The sequence below is a fragment of the Trachemys scripta genome, chromosome 2 (assembly GCF_013100865.1).
Source record: "Trachemys scripta elegans isolate TJP31775 chromosome 2, CAS_Tse_1.0, whole genome shotgun sequence".
Taxonomy (NCBI): Eukaryota; Metazoa; Chordata; order Testudines; family Emydidae; genus Trachemys; species Trachemys scripta.
Genome location: NC_048299.1, coordinates 184439144 through 184463501, shown reverse-complemented (window position 1 = coordinate 184463501; position 24358 = coordinate 184439144). Strand labels below are relative to the sequence as shown.

General features: G+C 38.7%; 1 protein-coding gene across 4 annotated transcripts in view; it reads right to left on the bottom strand.

The window, feature by feature from the left end:
- Positions 1 to 924: 924 nt before the first annotated feature.
- ZNF516 (zinc finger protein 516) overlaps positions 925 to 24358 on the bottom strand; it is a 126782-nt gene continuing 103348 nt past the window's right edge. For all 4 annotated transcript variants that reach the window (XM_034762502.1, XM_034762499.1, XM_034762501.1 and 1 more), the window contains 4 exons: positions 17756 to 19234; positions 11266 to 11370; positions 10291 to 10358; positions 925 to 2660 (listed from right to left, as the gene is read on the bottom strand). In XM_034762502.1, coding sequence (XP_034618393.1) covers positions 2601 to 2660; positions 10291 to 10358; positions 11266 to 11370; positions 17756 to 19234 — 1712 coding nt within the window. In that variant the 3' untranslated portion in view covers positions 925 to 2600. The remainder of the gene's footprint in view (positions 2661 to 10290; positions 10359 to 11265; positions 11371 to 17755; positions 19235 to 24358) is intronic.

Below are 24358 nucleotides of genomic sequence, written 5' to 3'. Positions count from 1 at the left end.
TCAATACAATACAATGATAAAGAAAGAACAAGAAAGCCTATGATTCACATCTGAAAGTGGCTGGTCTTTGAGGTTGGCTTTCCCTCACCAACTCCTCCCATTTCCTGTTTAATTTAGTGAAAATCTCATTTCTGTGCTATACACAGCATATAATTATTTAAACTGATTTCCCTTACTGTTGTTCTTCATGTAGCTAAATTATGATTGTAACTTTGCTGATTAGTACCCCGGTAATGGCAGTGACAGCACTATCCTCGTCTCTGTCAGGTATTCTGGAAAAAAGGTTCCAGAAAGCAACATTTGCTCTAAATATTAACTATGATTTTCCGTATCAGCTTGCAAAACAGGAAAAAAAATTTTTTTAAAATTACAAATGTACACTACACTTTTGTGCCATTTTGGGTACAGAAGAGATTTTAATAACTAAAACACAAACAAATAAGATAAGCAACTAGCTTTCGTGCATTCCTGAACTGTCATCATTACTTTTATCCAAGAAAAAAATGACTCAGAAAGCAACCAAAAAAGCTAGTGCAAACCCCAAAATGATGATCAGTCATTAATCCACACAGCAATTTTGTGTGTATGTGTCTGTGTGCGTGTACACAGTGGAATGTGTCTGGCGACTTCCCTCAAAATAACTTTACAAAACAGTCAATGACAGTCACTTATAAGTATTTGCACAGACATTCCTAACTACACCAGGACTACAGAGAATTCTGCTATACATCTGGTGTAAAAGTATGAGGAAAAATTAGTAAAAAAAATTACATAAAGTTATATTTGAATTTTTGCAAGTGTTGCAAAGTAACAAGAACTGTCAAGTAATTCACAACAAGTAACAAGTAATAGCCAAAACCAATTATTGACTAGGTTTGAAACCAAACCAAAAAAAAAAAAAAAACAAGCAAACAAAAAAAATGGTTAGAACAGAAAAATCACGCTTTATGTTTTTTTTTTTTTTTTTTTTTAAACAAATCTTTGTGTCAGAAGCCCATTTACTACAAAAACAGCACTATTCCATTATTGTATTAAGTAAACTGTTGCTCTCGCCGGTATTAAAGGTTAGCATCATTTCTGTACATGTAAAATTATTGCTTTTTTTGAAAAATATAATTAGCATGCGAGTTTTTTAAATCCATTTCCTGCCTTTACAAAATGTTACAATTAAAAAAAAACACCTAGTAAAGCTTTTGCAAAAAATTTCACAGAACATTTTCTTTCAAGGCAGCAGTAACTTTTGATAATGCATAAAATTATATGTGCAAAATCTGAAACTCTCAGAAATATTACCATCACACATAGTGTCACAGCAATGAGAAAAGAAAATATTTATATCTGTGGAATACATTTTGTTAATTGCTTACACTGCATGGTTTACCAACCTATGTGCCACAACCTCCACCTTGAAAACTTGCATTTAAAAGAGTTACTGTAGAAGAGGTATATAAAGCTCTTTTTTTTCCTCCTAACACCACCAGTGATCACCAAGTACAAGACATGACACATTATATGAACATTAACCTGCCACCACAAAAGAAGTTAGTCATCTTTTCAAAATGTCACCAAGCCCAGAAAGGAAGGGTAACAGGCTTGCTGAACAAAAATACAGGAGCGTACAGTACCCTAAGGGCCTAGGTCAGCCTGAACTTGTTCAGCGACTCCTTTTCTATTAAAAACGTACAGATCAGCGGCTTTAAACAGCTGAATAATTTTTTTAAACGTGCAGACTTCCTTTGTGATCAGGTCAAAGAAAGTAGCCCTGTTACAAAAAAGGTCCTGAGAGTAAAACACCAAAGCCTATTTTTCTTAGTGTTCAACCAGCTTTTTCTTTTCCAAAGCAGAATATAAGCATTTCTGTGGAAGTGTTTCAATTTCCATATTCACATACTATTAATGGTGCGCAGTCAAGAACAAGAGACTTAGAAATGCAAGTGGTCCCCAAACTGTAATGAAACAAACCATTGTAGAATGATGGTCTTCTCTTTAGTCCTTCATCAAGCACTGCTCTCCAAAGCACCAAATGCCACCTCTTTCCCCCTCCCCGTCCTCCTTTTTAAAAGTTTATTTTTCCTCATGACAAGCAGCGGCAGTTTCATTAATTAATACTTGTTCAGCCCCCAAATCCACTGCTATTTTTCAAATGTATCAAATAGTCATTCTGAGCATCAGGGAGGTTTTTGTTATAGTACTTAAATTCTTCACGCTGTCCAAATCACATATAGTTTAATTATTCCAGTGTCTCAAACTTATCTTGATTAATATAGATGCCTTGCACTGCCACAGTGCTTGCCAACTCCACTGTTTATTATAAAGGAAATAAGGAACCATGGGACTGATTAGTACGTCAATTTATATATATCTTGTGTAGCATCTTCATTTATTTTAAAATGATTAACAGTGCAGAGGCATCTCCATTCTAGCAGAGCACTGTTTTCACTCTAGCACAGTGACTCCAGAGATTTGATGGCTTGTAGGGAAGTTTTCCAGCTGTTCTTCTGCAGGGTTGTTGGGATCATCACTTTGTGGTTGTTGGAATCGCCGATCAGGGTACTGGCTGTTGTCAAAGGGTAACCAGTGCACACACGGTACATGTGTTTTTAGGTTCCCTTTCTGAGAGGCACTGTATGGACAATATCTGCATTGGAATGGTCTCTCCCCTACAAGAAAAAAGACAGAGAAAATCTCATTCCTTCCTCTTGTTTTTTAAGTATAATCTTCCTGTTAACACTACATCTCTGCTCCTATTCAGAACCATCATGCATATTTGAGCTACATTTTTTAGCATTATGCACATTAATTTTGTCCTAATACATCACAAAGAGTTATTTTTTAATAATCTCTAGTGAGAGCAGAGCATGTCAGGCTCCTATAAACTGTTTGACATACTAGAATAGCAAATAATAGTGACTGAAGGAGCACTTAAGAAAAGGTTAAGAATGGCTGGGAGAGGAAGGACTCCAAAAAGCAGAATTCTGCAGTAACAAAAAAGGATTTATAACTGAACAATAGTTTTTTGTTTTTTTTTTAAAGGGGAATTTGAGGGCCACGGAAGGAGAGAGAAAAGACAGGCAAAACTTTAACATAGCTCTGTCCAAACCTGTGAGGGATTTTTTACCAATTTTCATAAATAATTACCATGTTGGAAAAGCAGAAAGGGATATTCTAAAAAATCAAGTGACCTGCAAGATAAAATTGGGAATAAATGGGAGCCTGCAGCTCCCAGGGTAAGCTTTAAAATGGCATTCAGAAATCACTGTATGAACAATGCAGTTTACAATCCTGATGACTAAAACAACATGGCAAGATTAATCTTACATAAATACATTAACCTTAAGCTAAAGTCCTGATGAAGTGAAACAGACCATTTTATATTAGCACGACATAAAATACGACACCCATGGAAAATCCCAGCAAGTTTCAAGCTGTGCCTATGGCAGCCTTAGAAATAGCTAAAGAAAGCCCAGCTCTGGTTGACATAATGTATTAAGTGTATCTCTTTTGTTAATAGATTTAGAAAATTCCTAATTAAAGCTGGCCCGAGATTCATGACATTTACCAGTCAAAGTTTGGGGTAAGTCAGAAAGATTTGCAACAAAATTAAAGAAAAAAAAAGCTGCTGTACAGGCTGCAGTATATTTGAAATGTAGGAAATAGTAACTGAACGAGAGATGTGATAAAACTTCCTTAGTTGGATGCTGAATTTCCTGCAGTAAACTAAGAAAGATGTTTTACATTTTTGCACGGCTACATCATGCCTGAGAGACAGAGCCACAATTCCAAGAGAAAGCACTATCATTAAAACATCTCGCACTGAACCAGCTAGAGAGACACTGGGGAACATGGGAGAGGATTCTTTGTGCTGGAAGGGAGGGACACATCTTGCCCCAGTTTCTCTGGGTAAGAACTGTAAAAAGGACCCTGGCCTGAGGATGCAATTAGGGGTAATTCTGTAGCACAGTTAAACCAATCAGTACTTGGGGAGGAAGGTTTGCCCTAAAGGTCCAGCTGCAATCCACCCACAGATAGAGTGCCACCAGTAGCACAGTCACATGAAAGGGGTTATCATCTTCCCACAAGATATAAAAGTACAGAGGGGACCAAGGGCTGTGATGGTGGGTGGGAGAGGCTGACAATTCCCTTCCAAAACAGGCCAAGTTAGAAAAATTCTCCTAATTACAGGTTTAAAGAAGACGACCACTCTTAAGGGCCAAATTTTCCTATACTGAGAGAAAATTTCAGCCTTCAGCAAATGTGAATGTAAAATGGGAGTGTACAATTTCCATCTTAAGAGAAATAGCAAAAAAGTACATGAGCAGAGATCACACAAAATGTTATTTCTTCACGGTGGGGAAAGAGACTTCAAACTTTTGCAGGCAAACGCAGTCTAGATTGGAGAGAGGGAGGCACTGTCAGACCCTGTAAGCACTACAGTGTTTAGGGCACCTCAGTGCTTTTCAATCAGCTTCAGAGAACCATTTGACGACGTGCCCACAAAAATATTCTAACACAACTGCCTGCTCACCTGAATTTGCACATGCAAATTCGGTAGATGGCGGTCCACTAACTGATTTATCTGCTAAAAATTGGGAACTGTACAATTATGCAAATATGTTTTTGCAAGCAGAAAATTAAAAGCTGCTGCTAAAAATTTGGCCCTTACAGTGTGCACTGCCCCAGCTGGTGTGTGGTACACTTGGCTTTTTTTTAAACATATGGGGATGGAACTATTTCTTCCAAAGGAGGAACTTTGCCATTTAAAATGGTGGGTTCTTCTTTCTCTAGTGGAAAAATAACTCCTTCTAAGCAAAGGAGAAGGACGTCTTAGATAGACAAAGCATAAAGCTAACAAATCAAAACTGGTTTGCACACGAAATCTCCCTTATGAGGACTTTCACATGTTCTGCTACAAGATGATGGCACCTTGCAGGTTTTTGTACTTATATTGGGAAAAGTCAGTGTTAAATAACTGAAAAATATTGCAATACAGTGACAACTTTCAGCTTGGAAAATGTTGCCTCTTTCAGTTTGCAGATAAATGGGAAAAAAGTTGGGACAAGAGCTGCATTCACAGAAGTCATCTGTGATGTTTGTGAGCTAACGGACATACAGTATATGCATAATACTCATATTCAAGTGCAGCAACCTACATGATTCCTGGATTATTTGCATTATAATCCACATCCATGAATGAGACAAATTAGGTTGCCATTTATTTGTTCATTATCTATTATTTTGATTAATGGAATTCTTGTTCCCAACATAACTATTTAAAAATAACATTTGCAATAACGTGAAATGAACTATTAATCATGATCTTAAAAAAAAAACTCAATAAGGAACTGGGACATGACATTTCATATGTGAGCAAAATGTTATAAACAGGACTTTTAGTTACCATTATTAAAATCTGAAATGTATAAAATAAAGAAGTCAATAATATTAATAATATTTTTGATATGAACAATTTTTGTCCTGAGTGCTCTAGGATAGGTAAGATAGCATAGCAAGAAAGATAAAAACACACTAAAGAAAACAGCAATCCCCACCTCCCCAAAAATAACCCCCAAATGCTAATAACATAATGCTGCATTTCCCCCTTGGTCCTAACAATCCTTTCATCACCCCAAAAGTTTGCTTATTTGCATTTATGGAGGATAGATACTGAACATTACAGGAAACATTTTATACAGCTATGCTGAAGATAATGAGGGTCCGAGGCCATGTCTTCTTACTGAGGTTGCATGGCCTTCCATTGTAAAACCAATTTTAATAATATATTTTAAATTAGAAGGATTTCAAGAGCTGTGCTAGCTATATACACTGCTGTCATTTGCAAAGTATGCCAGTGGGTTCTAGCACCATAGGACTAGCAGGACAGAGAGATTTCCAATGACAAATATTTTTCTGGTCAGCAGCTTTTAAAAACTGTTTTTTACTTGTTTGTTTCAGTTGTACAAATCAGCATACTTGAGCAGAGGACTTAATGCCTTTGCTTAAAGTACTGTAAAGATGCTTTAAATTACATGTATCATCCCAATTAGATGAGGAGTCATAATCTTGTCATCCATCTTGCAAATCACATCTCCTGAGAGCAACTACTTGTCCTTTACAATTTTCTAGAGTATTTTGTTTAAACAAAATATTTGAGCATAGAACTAAGGATGGGCTGTGAAACCTACAGGGTAGACAATCATGTGTTGTTTTTAAAAATGAAACAGGAAGGGTTAAATGAACAATATCTGTGCCAGAAATTGCTATCAATAATGATGCCATTTTTAAGGCAGACTATGGATGTTCCTGTGTCATAGAATTCATTGAGACTTTGGCCTTTGAGTACAATGCCACAGGATCCAGTTTTACCTGTGAAATCCATCGCTTAACACTTTATGAAACACATTGCCTTTAAAGTCATGTTGGTACACAAGTCTATCTATTCAGACAGTCACAGTGATTGTTGCAAGAGGGAACTGGCTTCATTTTGCACCCACCATGAGTGTGCTCCCAGAATTCATGCTTATTGAATCATGCCTTTGGAATGCTATTTAGTGTATTCCAAATGTGATACATATTCATTGTGGAATATGCAATCTTAATTATGAATATATTCAGATATTTAGCATCTATAAGAATATTCAATGTTTAATATGGCAGCATTTCAAGCAAATCTGCATGAGTTTGCACTGCCTGTATTGACTCAGGTTACGTAGTGTGTATTCTTTGTCCTTCGTAAAAGATTACGAACTATACTAGGGTACTTAGGAAATGTATTTGGTGAAAATGTCAATTTGTTTTTAGACGGTGGTCATGCAAAAGCAGATAGAAGCAGGAAAAAATATTATGACTCAGGCACCCACCTAATTATTTCCTATATTTCGTTTGGTTATATTTCTTCATTGATGGTGATACAAGAAACCCTTATAAAGTTATAGGCTAGGGCCAAAATTGTCAAACTTGGGTGCCTATAGTCTTTATAAAGGAACCTGAGTAAGCAGCCCAATTTTCAGAGATGGTCACCAGCTGCAGCTCCCAATAAACTGGTTGCTCACCACCTTAAATTAGGTGCCCAAATATGGATTCAGGTGCCTAATTTTAGACAACCAATTTTAGATTCGTGATAGTGCTGGCTTTAAATTATTCTACAAGAAAGTCCCCAAATAATAGTAACACTATTGTAAACTGCTACATTTGGGACTGCAGAACCTGCTCTCTCTCTCTTATAAGGGCAAGTTATTCATAAGTTTCATTGTTTGAATACAGAAGGGTCGGGGAACTGTGGTATACAGTCTTACACCAAAATTAATTTTTTTCACTTTAAATAATGCTCAAGGGAAGATTTCCTACCTGTGAGGAGGCAACATTATATGAAATGAATTCTCTTAATGTGAAAAACTTTTATTCTAAAGCTATTGCAAGTAATGGCTACTAGTTTTTGCTGGGAGCAAGAGTATGGCACTGCTGAAAGTTGAATTGACTCTACACTGTAAACTCTCTAAGAATAGCTCCATCTCCAATTAAAAAAAAAAAACAGTGGAGTGACAATATTTTAATTGGGAAATAATTGTGTTGCCAGAGTGCTGGAGGCATTGTTCTCAATACATTCTATGCTTCTAAAAGCTCCCAGCATTACAGGTTGAAATTAAATTATACTCTCTAAAACCTCGGGGATTTACAGGTGAAATTTGGGGGGGAGGGTATAAAGTCATTGTTTATTCTGAGGACACGGACAATAGATGACAGAACATTTTCATTTTAATTGACAAAGACTGACAAACTGAAACAAAGGCTGAAATTAAAGAATAATTGTGACAAAGAAGAGGAAGAGAACTATCTGTGGCTGATGGGGAACATACTGGAACCTCTGTGAAAGAGAGACTGATTGGCAATAGACTGAGAAATCGGTGCAGCTCACCTCTGCCCAATCCTGTGGAAGTTGTTGCATAGAGAAAGGCTGTAGTTCAATCTGCTACAACCAAGATAGACCAACACTGACTAAGATTACAACAGTGAACTAAGTTTGCCATGGAAGAAATTAATCAATAAATTGCAGCACAGCATGAGTTTGCAAAGACAAGTAAGCTGTTACCACAGCTGTTACTCCTAGAAATGACCTTTTTACAATTTGTCTGTGTTTTAAAATAGACTTCCAATTGCAATCTTATTTTTTCTTTCAAAAAGCATTGCCTTCAAAATCTTTGATCTATGCTTGGGACAAGTCAGAAAAGGTAAAGAGACGAAAGAGATCCAGCAGCACACACATTTTAAAGATGCTTAGGTTTGCTAAATGTATGTTAATAAATTTATGAGAGCTCACCAAAGACCCCCATTGAGCCACACAGTGTTTCACCGTCTGTCAAATACTTTTATCAAGGAGTCATGCCTTTCTACCAATTTAATGGATCATCGATGTAAGCAGAACACTTTTGGACTGAATTCATCTGCAATCTCAATATGTAATTCTCTAATTATGGCATACCCTTGCAGTTATTACGTTCCCTTCCCCCTGCCCCTCTCACCAAAAATAAGCATCTTCTTTGTGGAACAGGAGTTGCATTTCAGTTTTAAAAGGTCAGTGATTCCTGATTCAATTCAAAGCTCTACAATGTATGAATCTTATTACAATCACTGAGATTTTTTTTAATCACTAAGGCATACGTTCATTAAATTACTAAAATAGGATTTGTGAGGGGAAGATACTTTACAGTCATGAGGATAAAAATAAATTCAAGGGCATACATGGATTCGTGTTTGTGTTTCTAGTGATGGGTCTTGTTATATTTGATAAAACCCTTTCATAGAGACGTTAAACAAAGTTGCTTCTTATTTTTCTGAAGTTTCTCATATGAATTTATTTTTGATAAAAGGTGGCGTGTTGGCAGCCCAGGAGAGGGAAGTCCTGCGTTTATCCCCAGAACAGGAACAGCCTGGGTAGCAGCAATTCAGCCCACCTCACAATAACCTGGACAGTCCTCTTCTAAAAGGGACAGGACTCAGTCTCCATGACTCATTCGATCCTTGGTGCCTCTGCTGAGATTACCAACAAAGATACCAATTAGGATCAACTATGGTGATTGTTGAAGTGATATGAAAACTGAAAAATGGGCGGAGAGCACCAAACCCATTTCACACAGGGCAATGAGTGGTCATCAGATAATAGCAGCTTTGAGTCGCTACTGACCTGGGGTTGGTTTAACACTAAAAGAAAGGTTTTTTATAGAGATGGCCTTGGCTATCCCAGTGGACTGATGGCGGCACAACACATTGCTGTGACGGTGAGTGGGCTTCCAGACTAACCTCCAGCCTTTTTACCTCATAGGCCAACACAATGGAGGAGACTATTACGAGTCCTCACGAAGTCCATATGAACTGCATGAAGCTGTGGTTTCCGATATGACTTCTTGTGGGGATGGTTTTGGATCATTGATTCTAATGACACTTTGGATTAGGTCCTTAAATTTAATAAAGGTCTACATTCAGACCTGGTATGGAATTGCACCCATTTACCCCAAAGCTAAATTTGGCCCACACTGTTTTCAGGGGCTTGGTGGGAAGGGAAGGACTAGAATATTGTGGCAATAAAAAAGAAAACTGAAAATAGGGAGAAAAAGGGTAAAAAGCCATCATTCAAGATAGAAATTTGAGAGAGAACTGTTTATAAGAAGATGAAGCCCACAGCCCACTTGCCAAGTCTGAAGAAGGGCGTGGGTAGATTAAGTGGTTTGTTTTATTTTAATACATAAAAAGCCCAATTCAGAGAACTGAAAAATGTTTGTCAAGACAGGAAACACTGTACATTAGAAACAGGAAAGCACACCACCACACAGAGTCCACAGAAACTGAAAGGTAAGAGCCTTTCAAAGATATCAGCTACAGGATATCACGATAGGAATACTCCTCAGAAAAACACAGACCAAGTGTTACTTGTGTTATTGCAGTGGGTAACTTTTTAGGTGTAAAAGCAAATCTCCTCTCTCTAGCAATTCTTAAAGTATGATCTTACACTTATATACCATTTTGTGCATTATACAATTACCCTTCCCACCCACCCCCAATACACTGTTAACATCTTTACCTACGCATTAATTATCTGATCCACAATTAACTGTCTTCTATATGTAACAGTCTTTGGTAAAATGCTAAAAAAGTTTAGGATCTAAAAATCAAAGCAACGCTGTTATTATTTACATATTTGTTATAAAACAGTCAGTGCTTTACTGATGAGTATCACTGTGCAACTTTTTCCCAGCTACCACATTAAAAACCAAACACCCAATTAATTGTAAAACATACTTGTTTTGGGGCATCTGCGGAGGTGGTGTGAACTTCAGTACCTCGGAGTCCATTAGACTCAAATACCACTGTGGGAACAAGGGGGCTTGTTAACAGATGAACATTCAAGCTTCGTTAGTGTGTGTACATTATTTGAGACCATTACAGATTAACCACATTCAAAAAAAGACACCAGCTACTAGCCTGTGGCCGGAAAATACCAATTTACTGTAACACTTACTGTAAGAGAGTGTGCTAATGGCAGCCTAGGGGCACTGCCCTTTTTAATTCAGACTTCGGTGCTGAAGAAAGCAATCACTGACAACATTAATTATCAGTGTATGTGTAGAGGGACCCTCTTCTTGCATTACTTACCATTTGGCCTCTGTCATTTTGCATCAGACTGGCTTATGTATGCATCATTCACACTTCTCAAAGAGAACTCGCTAGTCTCACTGTCTCATGTAATGCTTATGAGGTATCTTGACACTGGTAGCTTTAGCTGGCTACGTTCTCAATAGTAGATCATTCTAGGGTAAAAATGCTGACAGGGATTTTAGAGTTTATAACTGACCAGTCTGGGGAGGATCTGTTTTCATACAAAACTGTTCCAGTCAATAGCAATGATGAAAGAAAACAAAGCCTTATGTTCTGCTGAAAGGGGCTACTCTGATTTCAATTTGTGCTGGTGGCAACAGAATTCATTAGCATATTCATTTCTGAGTATCCTACTCTCTAATTAAAATAAAGCATTTGCAAACAGGCTTATCTCAAATGCATTGCAATTTTGTGGTGTTGGGGGGGGGGGGGGGGGAAGAGTCAGGTATGGAACATGTGGAAAACAAGAGCAATACCAATCAAAACCAAAACCTAGGGTACTGCATATTGGAAAATATTTAAATTATTTAGGTTAGTACGGGAGGTAAAACTAAATTCAACATTCTGTTAGTTGGGTTAAAAAACAAAACAAAACAAAAAACTGGTGAGAAAAGATACCTGTGTGGGACCTCATATGAGTCCGGAAGTGACTGTGCTGGTTAAAGCATTTTCCACATTCTATGCAGACATAGTCTCCTTGGCGTGTTTGTGTCCTAAGCATCCCTGTGGTAGATAGGAGGGAGAAGAAAGGGAGGGGGAGCGGAAAGTTGAGAAGAAAACATTATGCCAGAAGAAAACATCATTAGTATGTCTAATGTGTCATTATGTGAGGCTACCTTCAGGCCCTGGATGACAACTGTCAGCCTTCATCTAGGCACTGGCTGACAGGCCAGGCACACACAGGACTGCAAGAATGCATAAATTACATTGAATTAAAAAATGCTCCCCATGATGTGCCCGCACCAGGACTGGCATGTCAGGTGTGCGCTTTTCAGAGCAGCTGGATCCACTTTTCAGCCATCACCCAGCTTTGTCAAGCAGTACATCAGGCAAATCAAAGTGACTCCAGCGTGGCGGAGACAAGTCACATGGATAATAGGAAGTGAGCAGAACCAGAGCCCGAATGTCCCCCCCGGGCTGCAATACCTTGGAGACAAATACAGAGTGAGTGGAGCCATCACAAACTGATCAAACCTTTAGCCCCTGCTTACCTGCCTGCCGGTGCTGCTTTGACCTCAGACCTCTGAGGCACAGACGAAAGACATCTGTGAATGAAAGTGTCATTCCGGACATTTTGAGCTAGTAGCAACACAGCAGCCTTCTACCAGCCCTTGGTAAACATGTTTTCTAGGCCATTAGCATTTGTGGAAAACTACTCAAACCTCTCCTTTTTTTCCAAAGGTCAGTTTACAGTATCTGACTTAAAGGGCTGGTCTTTGTCTTTTTGCTGCTGATCAAAAAAGACACATTTGACTTTTATTGGGCATTTCTTTAAAATGTTTGAACATCTTTTCTATTTTGGTAAGAAGCCCTCCTCAAAAGGAAAGAATTGATGTTTAATTTACCATTGGAATGCCTTGGCTTTTAAAGCAAATTCTCAAGGGTTTGTCAGTGACAGTTCAGCTCTTTTTTTTTTTTTTTAATTGACCAATGCACAGAAAAAAAAAGTAAAAATTCTAACAAAAAAGTGACAATTGTTTTAAAAAGCTAAATTACACTTTTAAATCAATTATACCAAGAAACGGTGATATGTCCAAAATGTATATGGTTAGTGTGATGCCCACGAAAAAAAGGGCAAAGAAGATTAGGGACCACGCTGTCATTTTTTGTACAGCCTGGTTGAGGGCTCCAGTTTTACCATGTAAATGATAATAATTATAATTGGCTCATTATAAAATTAGTTCAAAAGACCTTCTGTACAAGTATTTCCTCTCTCTTCATTACAGCACCCCCGAATATGATCCTTTCCAACACATTGGTTCTAGGGAGAGAATACAGAACCACACTGGTTTAGCAAAGCCTAATCCTGCTCACCATTACTCATATGAAACTCCCAGAGAATCAGTAGTGGAAGTTCTGTGTGAGTAAAGATGAGCAGCATTAAGTTTTACGATTAGGATTAGGCAAAACTCCCACTGATTCCCTGGGAGTTTCATTTCAATAAAGTGAACAGGACTTTCCCCATGATCTATGAAAGATTAAAGCAGATTTTCTAGCAGCGGTCTAGCAGATTTTCTAGTTTCTGGCTAACAGATGATAAAAACCCTATTAGCATCTGTCCCCAACAAGACAGAAGTAACTATGGCTGCAATCCGGAGACCAAAGCTAAAAGCAGTGCTTTAAGGGACCCTGATATGTTTTCCCATGAAATCAGTGCTGTTATCTCTAAACCATTCCTTTTGGGACTAAGTCAAAATACATCTCATATAGAGGAAGGACCATCTCATGGTTAAGGCACTTGACTGGGACTCGGAAGACTTGGTTCGATTCCCAGTTTGGCCACTGACTTCTTATGTGGCTTTGAGGGAGATGTTAAATTTCTCAGTGTCCCAATCCTCCACCAGTAAAAACGAGATAACTATACATCTTTTCTCCCAGCCTTTGCGTGTCTCCTCTAGTAAGACTGTAAGCTCTCTGGGGCAGGAATTGGCTCTTCTGATGCCTAGGACAATAGGCCCCTGATCTTGGTCAGGGTCTCTCTAAGTGTTATTGTAAAATAACCAACAACAACTACAGTCACAGCAAGAAAGAACAATTTAGGTTTATTTTCTTATCAATCCATGCATGCCACTCATGTTAAAGTCAATGGGAGTCACTCATTAAGGTATGATACAGATGATCCTAATGGTCCTGTCCAGCCTTACAGTCTATTATCCTGGCCACTTCAGAAACTAAGGCCTGATCCAAAGCCTTCTGAAAACAATGGAAAGACTCACGCTGATGTCAATGGGTTTTAATGCAGGACCTGAAGTTCTTTTGGCTAACCATTCTGGGCCCAATCTTAGGAGTCATGACTCAGTAAGAAGTCCTATTTCAATCAATCTATTGAGGAAATCAGGAATTTTGCCAGAGTAAGGACTGCAGGGTCAGATCTTCTATATTGTGCACTCACCATAGCTACTGACAACATTTATTTTGGTTCAATACTTCTTGCCACATCTTTGCTCCATACCTCTGCCTTAAAGTTTTAGCCAACCTCAGCACCAGAACAGCTAGATTTTTTGTTTTGTTTTTTAAACGTGTCTAGCTGCATACAAATAATATTTAGCTAACCAGCTGTGGAAACCAGCCCAGAAATTTTTAAATTTTAGTAAGGGGGGAAACATATCAGTTCATCTCATAATGAAGATCATATGTGAAAACATTTTAAATAATGGCTAACTGCTGTGTGCTAAGATTCTAGAGCTTAACAGGCTTTAAGCACAAATAGTGATTTGCCTATTGAACATGACACTTCTAGAAGAGAGGGTCCATTGCACTATTTTTTTCTTACACAGTGTGAACTCTGCCAGCTAGCTTACTTGTACATGAATACGTAACCTAAAAATTCATTTAGCATCTCTACCCCTTCCGATTTGCTTTCTGGCTATTATTTAAAAAAAACAAAACAAAACAAAAAAACAGATGGAAGAACCAGATTACTTCCACATATTTTTGTCATTGTTTGATTTCTTTAAGAGAGATATCATAAGCTTTTGGTATTTTAAGGCTTTGACTTGATGGACACCATTGTCACAACATACTACCTCTGTGAGATCATCTCTCAGGATAAACTATACTTGAATAAGAGGGGGACAGATGACCACAGGTGTTTGGAAAATAAGTGATGCAAATAAAAGTGACTATTTTCATGGGAGCTCCTGTGAAACCAGCACACAGAGCTGGTCTCACGGGAATCCCAGGGGAAAGGGTGCACCTGCTGCTGTAATATGTCCTTCCTAGTACCATGACAGTTGTAAATAACCCTATGAATAAAAAAGAAAAATCACCTCTACCAAACTTAAATAAAAAACAAAACTCTCCCTAAGCAGTAATCAAACTATCTAGTCCTTGATGTAAAAGCCCTGATGTCTAATACTAGTACCACAGGAGTACTTTCAACTCTTATCTCCAAAGAATCGAAGAAACACCAGACTACTAGCAGAAAACAGAACTGTGAACCAGTCTCATGTGAGCAGATACAGCCAATTTAAAATATAAAAGCAAAGGCTACAAACATGATCCAGCTACAAACATGCTCCAACACACACCAAAATGCCTGAAATGGAATATTCTATTGTGATCAAGGCTGATGTATTGCATGAGGTACTGTACTCAATATCCAGAATTTAGAGGCTTCAGAACAACCTATGTAATTGGCAGAACATCCCTAAATTCTTCATAATGGCAACACAATCTCTCTTGGCAAATTGAAGCCTTGTTTGTGTAATGCATAATAAAGACTCACTAAGATAATTCTGTCCTCGGTTGGGACTGACTGCATGTAATTGAGGGAAGAGTTGAGTTGGGCTTTGCTACGTCATTCTAACAGGTGGAATCCTGTCTCTTTCATGTGCAGCAGTTTTACCTTTAGTCCTCTGAAAAATATACAGTGCCATGCCAATTCATTGCAGGTCACTGGTAGTGGCACCAGTGACCTGCAAATTCTATATGGAAGGAGCTTAAGAAAGCTGTTCAAAGGCCACATATAAGAAAACCAAGCCACAAAATTCTAAAACTTGGCCATTACAAACAGTTCTAGGTTAAGGAAGAGATTTCAAAGGCACAAATGAGAGCTAGGCAACCAACTCTCTTTGAAAGTCAAAGTGCACCTAACTTCCATATGTGTCTTTGAAAATCTCCCCCTAAAGCAGCATTTACACAGTAAAATTCTACTTCAAAAAAAGTAGATCAGCAAGTAAATCCTTCCTATAGAATTCCTCTGCCTGGCTCTGCCCCAATATTTTTTGTGCATCTTCTGGTTTCTGCAGTTATTGATGTCAGGTTCATGGTGCTCCTCCTGTTCCTCTCCATCTTGGCTAGCATAGTTGGGAGGGAGCTCATTGTGTCAATCAGATCTATTCCAGGCAGGCTTACATGACTTGATGTTAAATAATGTCACCAGGAGGTAAGGTACCAAAGTTGTTAACATTGGCAGAGCTGAACTAACATTAGCAGCAGTGGAAATTTTTTAGAAAATGTCCCTATGAGCAGAGAGGGCCAAATGAAAAATAGCCTGTAGTTAACCAACAAATTGAGCACAGATGACACACGAACAAGCTACTGTGACAATGTGTTCCTGGAAACGGGGAATGTCCCTGTTCCCCCTCCTGCTTTACAAGAGCAGGTGCTTAGTGCTAGCTTTTGTAAACCTTTTTACACTCTGGGGCCAACTGAAGGAAACATCAACCAGTCAAGAAGAACACCACCACCACCCAGCTCTTATCTAGCACTTTTCATACATAGATCTCAATGTGTTTTATGAAGAGAGATAGTACTAGTAAGCAAAACAGACAACAGGCTGGTCAAGATGTGCATGTCTAGGACCATTTCTTGAGCAGACTCATGTTGCCATACTGCCTCCCAAAAAACCTCCCAGCAAGCCTGTAACCCAGCAGTATGGGTCTTCTTTCCCTAGCCACACCATGACTGCTAAAATCATCATGCACACACCTTCCAGGCATTCCACCAAAACCGTCTCTATGCTGTCCTCTTCCCTAGCTACAACTGTCTGGGTTTTACGTTTTTAAAATCTAGCAACTCTACCTTGACAAAACAGAAAGCATTACACTCCCCAGCTCCTTTCAGCTCCGTGAATGAAAATCTTGAGCTCCTATAGTAAAGATCTGACAAAAGGGGTTCTGTTTGAGTTAAATTCATTATACAAAGATTCATGTTGCACAGATCCTACTGAAAGAAAAGTGAAAAAAACAATCTTAAATTTATAAAAACGCTTGCTCCCAGGGTGTCTGTGGAAACTGAAGATTTACTCTTGGGGGTAGAGTAAATCTACTCTACCCCCCAAGAGTAAATCTTCAGTTTCCACAGACACAAAATCTGGCAGGAAGTCAGAGAGAGACGGTGGTGATTAGTTTCAAAACCAAAAAGGTGGTTTTTTTGGAGGGGTGGGGAAGGGTAGAGACAGATGGAAGGAAATTCACGGTACTTTTTTGAATGCTGCTTGTAAAACTACATTAAAACAAATTAGCCTCTGAACTTTAAATTGGCTATTTATACATATGCTTTTCCTGTCAAAGTAAACTGACAGATACATTTTTGTAAAATTAGACACATACAAACAGCCCAAGATAGTAATATTTTCCAAGTGACTGTCTACTTTTGAAAGATATGGACAATGAAGATCTTAGGATTCTTTGTTTAGAAAGATGTGTAAGTATGTCTGTCTGTTCCTGGAAAAACTATGTGTAGAGGAAACTGAACAAGATAGCCAAAATAGCATCAGGAATTAAGCCCTAGAGAATGTTTATTTTGCCCAAAGTGAAAAAGTTATGATCTGTGCCAGGACCAGCGGATCACTAGGATCTTAGTGTGACAGAACATCTGTGTAACTCTAGCCTACTTGAAACAGCGGGACAAAGGACTAGTAACACTCTACGAGGAAACAAATACATTTGACCTGTGATAGAAATGTCACACAGTGTGTGGAAGGGGAATCTACCATACTACTGTACCTGAGGAAAACTACTCAAACCCACTCAACATTGCTAATATTCTGAGTAACAGAGTTCTTATCAATTATGTCTACATGTACACTACGAGCGAGGGGTGTGATTCCCAACTTGTGCGCACATTCTCGTGATAGCTCTCACTGAGCTAGCACAAGTATAAACAGTAGTGCAGCTGCAGTGCAGTGGCAGCACCATGCTAGCTACTCCAGTACAAACCTGCCTGAACCACCGGGGCATGTAATCAGGCCCGCTAGCATGTACCACCACTGCCACTGCCTGTGCTACAGCAGCTACACTACTATTTTTAACATGCTTGCTCAGATGAGAGCTAGCATCACAACCCTAAGCTCATAGCGTAGATGTAGCCTGAAGGACAAGTAGAAGGACAAAATGGGAAAACAATATAATTAACCAAAACAAAAAGCATGTAGAAGCCTTACCTGCATGATCCAGCATAGGGCTATTGGCACCCCAGGTTTGGTACAACGAAGCAAGGTCCTTTGGAATGTAGGTCTTAAAAAAAATGTCCAAACGTTTCTCGTGCCCCTCTGATGCTGGTTCTTGTTTGATGGAGTGTAAAGCTGGAGAAGCTCCTGCTGTGCTAGGCTGAGGCTGCATTAGTGGACTCGCTCTTGTTCCTGTTGTGCAGTTTGCCAATGTCCTCATCTCATTCCCAGCCTTGGTGTGAGATTCCCATTGAGGCACTGACTGATCTTCATGTTTAGTGTACTGCTCAGTTTTACACAGAGGGTGATACTGAGGTGGTGGGTTGAATTTGGCTTTTATCGGGTCAGATGCACAGTGCTTACTTGAAGGGTGAAAACCAGCACTTCCTTGGGGAATCATATACTTCTCTACCTGTTTACTGTTGGCAGGCTGTGAGGTGGGCCTTGATACGACTGTCTGGGTGGGTGTTAGGCTTCTGCTAAAGCTTCCCGCTTGCATCAGTTTGGAGTTTACTTCATATTTAGCTTTAAGCGGAGGTTGTTGTGCTGCTATACTGTGCTGCTCCTGGGTATGGTTTGATTTGGGCTGCCTGTACCCATCAAGACCTGACGACCGTGAACCACAGTGGCCAAACGAATGGCTGTCCTTAGACCGATGCATACTACCAGGCTTTGTAGTCATCCCAACAGGGGAAGAATTGCTTTTGGATCCTGGCAACGCACTTGGAACTTGAGTGCGTGTAAACCTGGCAACAGGCAAAGGTGGGCATTCTTTACCACCAAGGGATGGAGGAGGACCAGTGCGTCCACTTCTTGCCAGAAAAACCAAGTTGTTTTTTATACTCTTGAATCCATTTTGTTGAATCCATGGTGGAGCCATCGAGTTACAGCTGACTTTGTGCCAAATTTTTTTGTGCATCCACAGGACTTCAGGGTAATAGGTCTTATGATTGCAGTAAGGACAAGGGTGGACAATCAAATCAGCCTGCAAAGATGAGGTAAAACCCTTATTGCATGAATCAGCCCTCGTTGATTTTTCACTTAAATCTAGTGGAACCATTTCTTGTGCCTCTCTCCCTTTTTCGAGAACAGGGTGCTCCCTGCACAAGTCTGAGAAATTTTCTTTAGGGTGACCAGCCTGCTTTTCCAATGAGGTTTTCAAGTCTACTACCGCATCTAAAGATGTCTGGCCCACTCCTGAAGCAAAGTCAGCAGTACTACTGGAGCAAGGAAGCTCTTGTCTAGGTTGAAATGCTGGCATCTTTAAGTCTGAAGAATTTCTCTGAGCTTCATACTTTGAAAATGGCCGTTTGATATTGTTTTCCAGGGTAGATACCAAAGTTGATAGCTCTGGTTTAGATTCATTGACATCTTTTTCTCTGGCATTGTCACTTCCAAATTTAGGAAGCTCTTCTAACTGAGATGTTACCATTGCCCCCTCTTCGGAAAAACTGCAGTGGTATGGCTTTTTACCTGAACAGGACAATCAAAAAACAAAAATTACCAACTTATGTCAAAACCAAGAAATCAAATTCAAGATTAAAATAAGATACACAGACACAGAGAGACAGAGAAAGATGGGGGAGCAGGGGGAAGCAAACTTGAGGCAGTTATTCTGTTATTAAGTGTCCTATAAACTAAATGTATTATAAAACCAAGAAAATCATTGTAATAAGACACAATAGCTCAATTTACTTTGAAAGCATCACTCTGAAGTTTGGATAAACTATCTAATGATGCATGTTCATGACATTTTAAAAGGAAGAACAATTTGATAATCCAAACTTGTTAAAATTCAGAGAGTGAGAGAAAGATAAACAAATATGCAGCCATTTAATGCTTTAACAAAAATAAAGATAATGGAGCCAGATAAGACTGAACTAGTTAAAGGTCTGTCACTGTTTCCATTACAAGCCTCTATTTTCAAAGGGTTTATAACTCAGCCATAAAAATCGGCTCCACACTGAAACCTAGCATATAAAGGTCTTATATAAGTACTGCAGCACATATGGCATATACCATAAATCCTTCTCTTAACAGAGACCTTTGCAATACCCAGGTATAATAGGATGAGGTAAAGACAGCCTACATTCTGAATTTCCTGGGTTTTGTCAGTTTAAAAGCAAATGCAACTTTATTTTAACATAGTTTTATGTTTGTGTTGAATTTTAGGTATGCTTGTGACTGCTGAATTTGCTGATCGGTATGGATGCCTAAAATACCTAACTAAAACAAGATTTTCAATTTTCTGTTTTCTCTTTCCTTTTTTCCATTCTTCCTCCCATCCTCAGACATGCAACGAAAGTAATATTTTATCTAAGATATAGTTCAGAAATGGAACATAGTTGGTAGATTTTATAGAAGTTCAGGGGGAAAACAGCATGATTAGATTACTTAGAATGTTCCTAAACTCCAATAGTTCTCAAAATGCTTATCTTTAAGAGCTACTGATAAAGTCTTTGAATCCCTCCAAATCAGTTCACAATCAATTCCACAGAGGTTTTCATCACAGCAGTAATGCTTACTTCACTGAATCCATTTAACATGTAACAGAATTGAGTCATCTGACAAACTTTCAGTTTCAATTAACATGGAGTTAATGAGCCACTGTTAGGCAAGTGTAAGGGGACCATGTTCCATCTAAAATGTCAACAATCCAAAGTGATCACCATAACTGGGGGAGTAGTGAAGATGGGGAATGAGTGAGCTATTCTATAGTTGCATATCCTCTCACATCAACTCATAAAAGCCAATGTTTTAGAAAATCAAGCACTGTTTAATATAACATTGGCGCCATAGGCATTATTCTAAACTTGCACAATGTAAAAAGTATGTTTTAGGCTGAAGTTTCATTGCAAATAAAGTCTATTTAGCCTCAACTTTAATTCAGGCAAAAAGTCTTAAGCTTTTGTTAATTCAGTGTAATTAGGTTAAAAATAACCCATAGATTTGCAATCTTATAAAGGTTGAATGCTCACTCTGTTAAGATCATTTTTCTTTCAAATTCTCAAAGGGATAAAGTCTGCAAAAAACTTGTTTTTCCTGTGTTATAGGGAAGGAAGGCCTTCTGAAAGCACATGAACAACACAACCAGCTAAATGTATAATCTGAAACAAAGACACTGCTGCAGGAATGTAATTTGACACTGCACATCTGTGTTATTTTCAAAGCACATCTGTTAAATATTTGTGAACTAGATCTTAGGCTTCCAAATGGTGAAGTCCTTTGACCAACATGCTAAATAATAAATTAAAGTAAATAATAAAACATTCAATTGTAGCGATAAACAATAGAGACTGCACCAGCCTAATGGCCAGGTTGAACGCAACATACAGTAAGTAAGGGGTTCAAGACAGACTGTAGAACTGTTGCTCAATGGGACTGTGGAGTTGGGAAACACTGGCTGCCACTGAATCTGAAATGGATTTGGGTGCTAAATGGACACTTGGGGTAGAAGCCCATTACTACTCCGAAGCTCTGTGCTTGTCTGATACTTCTTGGACTTGATCTCACCTTGGCACAAGTTGTACACCTGGTTATGCCAGCAAAGGTTATGGAGTTGAACTAGCATTGGAGTAGTGATATACTCAATGTAGGATTGGACTTGGGAAAGCACAAGGAGCCTGGGAACAAGGGAAAAAGGTAGCTCTTCCAAACCACCTAACAACAAATGGTACAGATTCAGGGATGGGAGCTCTGGTATAGGCTGTTGATCTTTCTATCCACACTAGTGCAGCTTAGCTACCAGGGAAAGAGGATTGTCTGGGTGAGAAATGCAGTGCAGAATGAAGAAATACATTAAATCATTTATACACTAACTAATGCACAGTTAAGTCAGCACCTCGGGTAGGAAGTGTTCTTTGGCATACAGAATGGTACACCAGGAGGTAAAGAGAAGACTCCGAGGGGCTGATCCTCAGCTGCTGTAAAGGGTCATAGCTCCAAAACACCACTGAAGAGCTTCTCCTAAACATTCCAATTATTCATATTTTCACTAAAAGAATCCCACTAACTCATAAGATGTCTCTAAAATCCTGCAAACTAGGTCAGCTCAGCTGGACCCACAGTTCAGTGCCCACCAGCCTTTGAATAGAAGCCCATTCAGAATAAGGCACTTTGTTTGACATGAAAATTTCAGTACTCCAGGAAGCCACTCTTGCCATCAATCACTGGCAATCAGAGCAGACCTGCTTATTCGGCATTGTCATGGGAGAGGCGATCAGGAAAGTGCACAGGCGAGGAGCAAAAAGACCACAAAAGGCGATACAGAAAAAGAAAAGGTGTTTGTGTGTGTGTTTATAAGAGAGAGAACCAGAAAGGAGGAGTCTGATTATTTTTTAAGCCTGAAAATAAAGTATAACTATGAAAAATCCAGGACAAAGCTTATTTTTAGGACCCTAGTAACTGGCATATCGCATCATAGCTGTGGCTCATCTGATCCAGAATCCTTTCTCTGGCATTGACTGGTAAAAGCAGCTTAAAAAGATGATGCAAAAACAAAACAAAAATAACAATAAAACCCATAATGGATGATTACAGAATACTCTACCCATTGGTGAAATTTCTTTCTGATTCCAGACAGCTAGTGATTGGTCTGTGCCTGGAAGCAGGAAGGTTCATATCACTCATCCATTTAAATACTAACTAATAAAACTGTGAATGTTACTGTTCATATAACTGTCTAAATCTTTTTAAAATGCTACTTTGTCTTGGCCTCAATACTATGTTGTAGCAATGAGTTCCAGAGGTTTATTAGGCAGAGGTAAAACGAGGCATGCCAGCCCACACTGCTTTATAATGTATGATCCTTTGCAAGATGATTACAAAGCATAGTATTTAACTGGTCTTTGTAGCTTCTTTTTGGATACAATTTAACTGAGATTCAACACCACATAAGGGATGTCTTCAATATGCAGGATGGATGGATACGTTAGGCAAAATACCAGCAGCAATTTTAACAGGTTAGCTCAGGAGCATTTCCATAAGCCAAAATCTATGCCATATATAGACAATGTTTTGCCACTATTCACATGCATGTCCAAGAGATACTTCGGGTCAGTGCAAAGCAAAACACAGCTGTGACACTGTTCTAATCCCCAGACTACTTCTCACTGGCTCTTCGGCTACTAACATTCAGATTAAACTGCAACCCTGCAAACACACGTAACCAATCAGAAGTGAGTCATGGCCTATTCTTCCTCTGTACATAGGTATATAGAAGACAGTATTTGATCTAGTAACAGCTGTAAAACAAAAAATTAATATTTTTGCCTGGTCCCCAGCCCCCCTACCCCAACTGAAACAGGGTACTATTTCCTTAAATCACTGGTTAAAATATTGCTATAGACAGTGCAACGCAGGCATAACTGTTACAATAAATGTTTGTATTCTGCTCCCTACCAAACCAATATTCAGAACGGGTTGTACATCTGTTTTAACTCACAGGGTTTCTTGTAAAATGAGGAAAAGCCTCTGAAACCAGGCTAAAAATCTGAAGATAATGGAACCACGATCAATATGAAGCACGTGTTTCTAAAGAACTGAACTAGTTAGATAAAATTGACTGCTTTTTCGGATAGCATTTCAAAATTTGGGGATGAAGGAAAAGAGGTAAATGTAATGTATTTAGGTTTCAGTAAAGCATCTGATACAGAGTCTCACTTGGATATGAACACTATCACATAATTTGAAATTTGGCTGAAGACAAATGATAATGATAAAAGGCCAAGTATCTAGTTTTGAGAAAGTATCTAGATGTGATACTGTAAAGAGCTATACGAGTCCTATTTCATTCAATATTTTCATTAATGATCCAGAAGTGACACTAAACAACATGTTAAATTAAAATTTCAGGTTAAATCTTTTTTTTTTTTTCAATAGATTCTTAGTCTCAAAAGCCAGAAGGGACCACTGTGATCATCTAGTCTGACCTGTTCTATAACACAGGCCATAGAACTTCACCATATTAATTCCTAGAGTCGATCTTTTAGGAAAACATCCAATATTGGGTTTTAAAACTGGCAGTGATGGAGAATCCAACACAACCCTCAGTAAATTGTTTTAAAATTTGGAGTTGCAAAAACCAATGCAAACAGGGAAAAAATGCAATGGACTGAGAGAGAATAAAAACATGGGCTGAAATTAATAAAATGAGATTCAGCTCAGAAAAAATGCAATCTAAGACATGCGAGGGGAAATTACCAAAAAATCAGATGGCCAGTGGAAGGGACAAATCTGGAAAGCACTGATCCCGAAAAAGATAGATGTAATAGTGGACCCCAAATTAGACATGAGTTTGCAATACACATTTCTTCAGCCTAGCTTTCACAAATAAAAGTATCTGATAACAACCACAAAATATATATTCCCCCTAGGCAGAAGGTGCTGCATGAGACACATTAGTAATGTTGCTTAACGCATCACCCCAATGTTTAGATATCATGGTGATGGGCACATTATAATCCCCTAAATAGAATATAATAGAATGGGATACGGCAGCAAAAAAGTGAATACAATTTTGAGCTGCAGACGCATCACATCTTGGGACAGGATGGCACAATTATTCTTTTCTACATCACTCTAGTTACTGTACATGGA